Source organism: Nicotiana tomentosiformis, chromosome 4 (genome assembly GCF_000390325.3).
Source record: "Nicotiana tomentosiformis chromosome 4, ASM39032v3, whole genome shotgun sequence".
NCBI classification, from domain to species: Eukaryota; Viridiplantae; Streptophyta; class Magnoliopsida; order Solanales; family Solanaceae; genus Nicotiana; species Nicotiana tomentosiformis.
In genome coordinates, this window is record NC_090815.1 from 106,159,168 (window position 1) to 106,165,588 (window position 6,421).

General features: G+C 38.9%; 1 protein-coding gene across 1 annotated transcript; it reads right to left on the reverse strand.

Moving 5' to 3' along the window:
* Positions 1-852: 852 nt before the first annotated feature.
* On the reverse strand, positions 853-2,592 carry LOC104088451 (uncharacterized). Its single transcript, XM_009593124.4, has one exon. The coding sequence runs from the start codon at positions 2,435-2,437 to the stop codon at positions 1,316-1,318; it is 1,122 nt and encodes a 373-aa protein (XP_009591419.1). The 5' UTR covers positions 2,438-2,592; the 3' UTR covers positions 853-1,315.
* Between the last annotated feature and the right edge of the window lie 3,829 nt (positions 2,593-6,421).

Below are 6,421 nucleotides of genomic sequence, written 5' to 3' on the forward strand. Positions count from 1 at the left end.
TTGCTTCCGCGAGTTCAACCCCGTTAATTGGCATATATCACCAAGAAAAAGGGAGCAAAGAAAACACAGAGAGAAAGCACAGTACAACAAAATTCAACATGTTCAGAATCTAAAGACAAGAAAACAGTAGACATAGCAGAAACTTGAATAATACTACGATGAACGATCCAATATGCTTAAGCACAAACATAACCTTTACACAGAAATATTGACTTAAATGAGTTGATAAGATGAATTCTAGACTATATACACACGGACCTTGTGAAACCTTATAGAAAACCATTAAAGTTACCTCAGGTAAAGATCAAAACTTTACCACTGAAATACAAAAACAACAACTACGCCTCAATCACAAACTATCTCTAGGGAAAACAACTTTAGGAAAATGTGAACAAGACAAGCAAGATAGGATTTAGAAATTTGAACTAAACGATCATTCAACTACCAACAAGTCTGAATAACACGTAGTACCTACAAATCCAGGAAATCCACCAACAAGAAGAGAAATTTCTACAATGAGAAGAAGCACCGTTATGCAGTTCTGAGGTCAACGTATATATTTCTTCATATGAATGAAGAAAAGTAGCTAATTTCGCTCGCCACTCACTTCCTACAGCATTTGAGCATTCAATTTAAAAAGAATTCTTGGCTCCCGTAAACCTGACCGATACGCTAAAGCACAAATATTGTCTTTACACGGAAGAGTTGAGCTAAATGAGTTAGATAAGATGAATTATAGACAATGCACACATGGAACTCAGGAAAACTTATAGTAAACCATCAAAAGTTAGCTCAGGTACCAGATCAAACTTTACCACGAGAAAAACATAACAAGAACTATGCCTCGAGGCAAAGGAAAATAGGAGAATTTCTCGAAATAAAAGGTCATCCAACTACAAGCAAGTCTACAACTACAAGTCTTGAAAATTGAATAACATAAAGTACCTACAAACCCAAGAAACCTACCAACAACAATAGAAATGTCTACAAACATAAGAAATCTACCAACAACAAGAGAAATTTCTACAATGAGAAGAGCACAATACTGGGGTCAGCATATATACTTCTTCATATGAATGAAGATAAGCAGCTACTTTTGCTCACTACTTCACTAGAACATTTCAGCATACAACTTAAAAGGATTTTTTTGGCTCATGTATACCTTACCAATTCCATCTGCCTCAAATTCAAGACCCCTTAACCTCCACCATTCTCATATTTCAATCAACTTGATCAGACTAAACATTAATTCCATAGATTCAAAATTCTTGAGGCAATTCATTTAGAAACCATAAAATGAACCCTAAATTCCTTTTTAGGTATACTTCCTAGGCCTACCTCTTTTCTTAGCTCCCGTTGACGCTGACATCGTTCTTGGAGCCGAAGGTGGAGCCTGAGTCTGAGCTTGAGCCTGAGCTTGAGCCTGAACTGGCGCTGGAGCTGGAGCTGGAGCTGGAGCTGGAACCGGAATTGGAGGAGCAGTTTGATTTGCAACATTCACATTTCCCTCGGATGAAAACATAGGTGGCATCCAACTAGGAAATCCTGCACCAGCAGCAGCAGCAGGACTTTTCCCATTTTCCAAATCCCCCTTCACAAACCCCATTGGGAAAAAACCCCAAATGCAATAATAAGCTTCTCTCCCAGGAACCAAAGGCGGCATTGACAAAATCGCAGTTGCAGTAAATGCCCTATTACACTTCTCACACCTTAAACAACACCCTTCATAAACCCTAGGATACTCATACAAGTTGTAACAGTAAGGACACGCCGTCCATAAATTGACCACACTTTGCCCCCTCATCCCACCACTCACCGGTGTCGCCGCCGTCTTCGGCTGCAGAGGCTGAACAGGAACCCTATTCTGAAAATTCACCGGATTCGGGTTCTGACCCGAATTACTCCCACCACTACCCCCACTAGCCCTACTGCTTCTTCTCACAGGCAATTTCTCATCTCCTCTTTTTTGCTGTTTATTATAACTCTTAGGCCGTCCTCTTGTTGGAACCAAATTAACCCTACTAAAAAGGGAAAGCTCATTATCATAAAGACCTTTTTTAGTAGGATCCGAAAGAACAGCCCAGGCATCAGCAACAAGACCAAAAGCAGAATCAGAAGAAGGGTATTTATTCTTATCAGGGTGAAGAAGAAGAGCTAAACGACGATACTGTTTCTTAATTAGCTCAGAATCATCAGTTCGGCTTTGGATTTGAAGAATAGAGTACCAATCGTGGTGATTGTTGATTCGTTTTGAAGAAGCTAAAAGAACTTCAGCAATGGCTAAGATCTGATCTGGACCTTCTAATAAAGGCTCAGTTTCTTGTGCTAAAAGGGCAAAATCTTTACAAGGTCCGAAGTCTTTTTCGCGGAGGAGTTTTTCTGCAACGCCTAGTAATCTTTCTGCTTCAGCTCTGCTTGTAGTCGTATGATGTTCCATTTTTTTTTTCTAGGGGAATTGTTTGCAGTTTGGTTTTTTGGGTTTTGATCTGAAAATGGGGACGGAGAAAATGAAGGATGGTTTTGGGAAGGGGGAAGGAGGGGGGTAGGGGGTTGGGGTGGGTGGTGTTACTATGGACAGTGTGTAGAGTGCAAAGGCTGTCGTTTTAGGACCAAATGAGTTTAGGATATAACTTTGTTGCATCACGTTATCTGACAGTGTAATGAGGTTTGAAGGTAGTACTTTGATTATGGGTATACCTGTCATTTCTCACTTTCGAGTGTACTGTCTTATTACATTTTCTTTTAATGTAATTATTTTTGGTAGTTAGTATATATTTTCCTTTTTAGTTTTTCTCATACAAATAATTTTTTATATTTAAATTTAATTTTATATATTTTTATTTTTTTAGAATAAAAACATAAATTTTAATTTCAAAAGCCAAAGAATTCAGTGGAATCATATTATTTGTAATAAAATAATTTATCACACAAATATCTATTGTTTAAGTTATTTTTACTTTTTAAAATTTCGTGTCAAATCAAACTACATGAGATAAATTGAAATGGAGAGAGTATAATTTCTAAGGTTTTGGCTTATACGCATGCCGCCGCTAAATAATACACAAACATTGCTTCCAGGGGCGGAATTAAAGGGTAATGTATGGGACACGTAAACCCATGGTCTTTTCGTCAAATTAGATATTTTATATATGTATTTCCTAGAATTGGACTAATATTATCTGTTGTCAACCCATGCCCCACAAAGGCTGAATGAGTCACTTGGTTCAATTCTCATTTAGTATTTTTTTCTCTTTTTTTAATGGTGCACTCATATTCTAAAAGTCATAGATCCACCTCTGGTCGATTCTATAATAATTAGGATAAAATTATTTTGTAACCTAAAATGGACAAGATTATCCCTTCTTTTTCAACTTTATGTTTTTTTTTTATATCGAGTAATAAAATTAACTTATTTTATTTTAATCTTTGATGCATGCATTTAATTTATGCAACCTAAAAATGGGTAGGTTTACCCCTTATCTTAATTTTTGATGCATACATTTAAAATTTAATGGGTAGATACATGGATGTTATACAATTATCTATTTGCAATGAAAAACTTAGCGTTTACGAACTTTAAGATAAGGCAAGTTTTCTTGTTGTAAGAAAAAAATGAGTAGTTAGATACATGTAAAGGTTAGAAAAAATTATATTTAAAAAATGTAATGTGATAAATTATTCAGCTCAATAATATCAATGCAATTCTACCAAATAATAGGTGAGGAATTTCGTTATTGAATATTTCATTTTTTCTTAAACCTCAGATTTTCGTTATTCAATATTATCGTTATTATTTTCTTTCTTCACTCAAAAACAGTCACTTTTAGACTCATCTTGCATTTCTGGAAAATGAAAAATGAAATGAAATTGTTTACCCGAAAAATGGATAGAGTTGAATTTATATGCAGTTTTACGGATACGTGGTATAAATTGGTACAAATTGAAAAAGGTAAATAAATGTGTACTGAAATTAGTTATAAAAGAGATGAATGCAAACCGGATGAACTAGTTAGCCTAAGCCTTCAAATTTAATCACCTCCAAATTGGGTGAAGAACGATTGATAGAAGAAACAATATGACTAAAATACCAAAAACGAGGAAGGATGGTATTAGCACTATCTTCTGTATATATTGGAATGAATGTGTGTATGAATCAATGTCCTCTTACAAATGATAACCACTCTTCATATAGTGTGAGAATAACATTTTGGGTATAATTAAAAATATATAGTGGGGATCCCATGATAGGTTAATTAATTAGCTTTTCCTTGATTTCCGTCGAGATTCTCTCCTCAAATGCGGCTATAACGGCTCTTTTGTCCCTTGGCTCGATTTCGATCTCGTCTCGGTATGGTCGATCTCTAGGTCTCAAGCTCGATATTGATCGGTCTCTGGATCTCGAGCTCGATATTGATCGGTTTCTGGGTCTCGAGCTCGATATTGATCGGTTTTTGGGTCTCGAGCTCGATAACCCAACTTCTCATCACAACTCGATATTATAATGACGACCCTCAATCCATCATGTTCGAATCTTGATTAATCATACGAAGGGCAAACTCGGTTTTGGCCGTATACACATTGTCCCCTCGTTTCTTGGAAAGAAGATGGCAAGAAACGAAATGATTTTTTAGCCTCTGACTAGACGAATGGTGACATCTGCGACGAGCCCGATCGTGACGTATGTTATAAAACGTCCCATCGGTCCAGTTACCAAGGCACTAAATATGCATCAATCGATGGTCGGCAACTACCAATTTTGAACCGTCGCTGTGAAATCTATAAATAGCCCATTTCTTCATTATTTCAAACATTTACTTTTAAACCTTTTTCATTCCAATCTTTACAGTCCTTCGCCTTCTCCAAAGCTTCCTATTTCCACGTTTTGGTATTTCTTTGCTTGTTCTTCTCAAAACACCAGATACTTCAATTTTCCTTCTTCTTTGTTCACAGAATTCTTGATGGCCAAAACATCTAAAACTGTTCCGCAAAAAGAGGTCGCTTCTTCATCACGACCTGCCGGCGGTGAGGATGCGGCGGAGCCTCGCCCTGAGAAATTCGTTCCGGTAGGGTGTTCAACTGTCGGTGACTTTAAGGTTAAAAAATCTTCTTCGGTACTGGGCCGATGTGAGTCGAGGTACCAGTGTACAATCACCGAGAAAATTCTCGAGAAAGTCAAACAAGAATGCAACTGGGACGATAAGCATGTGGTAGTCCCATCGCCTGATGAATCAATTTCTACCCACGTGGAAGGGTTCCTAGGTGTTTATACTTATCCTTTCACGTTGGGTCCTTTAGATCCTGTCATCGTCGCCTTTTGCAAGAGATACGACGTGATCCTCGGCCAGATCCATCCTTCTTTTTAGAGAGTAGTGATTCTTCTCCGATTTTTCTCGAGCAAAATCGAAGGGTGTCTTTTCACCCTCGATCACCTTATACGACTTTATAGTTCCCGACTTTATCGATGAGGGTTAATCAAGCTCGCTCACCGAGCCACCATAGTGTCATTCTCGAGTATAGACAAGACTCGTGATCGAGGTTGGATGGACCGGTTTGTTCGAGTCAAAACCTCGGACTTGATCCCTGCCGATGATATGTCGTTCCATAAGAGATGGAATATGAACTGTGAGCACTTATTTCCCTTCGTTTGTTTTAATTTTGTGACTGCCTTTCATTTTCTTAATCCACTCTATCTTTCTTGTCACAACTGTGGCTCAGATGCCGGAACCGATTCCGGATCTTAAACAATGGGTTGAAGGTCTGGTGCTGCAAAGACCGTACTCCGAGCGCGCTTGGTTGGAATTATCAAAGGGTCGATGGGAGGCCCGTAGTCATGGTAAGTCTCTTCCTCGATTTGTTTTTTCATTCGTTCTCGTTCATTTGCTTATCCACCCCCCTCCCCCTTTGGGTAGGACTTGGGAAGAATGTCGCCATGAGTCCCCCATCCGATGATGAAGAGGTTCTTGTCCCAAATCAGGTTAAAGAAAAGAAGATAAAAGATGCCCCGAGATCCCCGGTCTCGGAAAAGAAAAAAACCGGCAAAGAAAATCTCGTAAGCCAAAGGGGGGCTCCGGTATCATGCCTCCGGAATCGATCCGCCGATTAAGGGACGATCCCGAAGAAGAAGAGGAATTAGTAGTATGGGCCAATGTTATGATACAACGATCTTTCGAATCGGCGAAGGTGAATAAGGGAAACCTGGCCATAGTCCCCGAACTAGGAAAAGACGAGACTATTCTGTCTCGAGCTGAGGTGGTTAAAGGGGAGACTAAGGGTAAGACTTCTCGGGCAGCAGAAGATATCTCTAGGGGTGAGCTCGGGATAGTTGATATTAGCGGATCCCCTCAGATTTCGGATGTTATGCTCCATGAGGCCAACATGTTGGAAGGTCAATCTTACGAGGGCATTCAGGAGCCGACCAATA

What these genes read in the sequence shown, in the direction of transcription:
- LOC104088451 (XM_009593124.4), bottom strand. Translation starts at nt 2,437, where the DNA reads ATGGAACATCATACGACTACAAGCAGAGCTGAAGCAGAAAGATTACTA.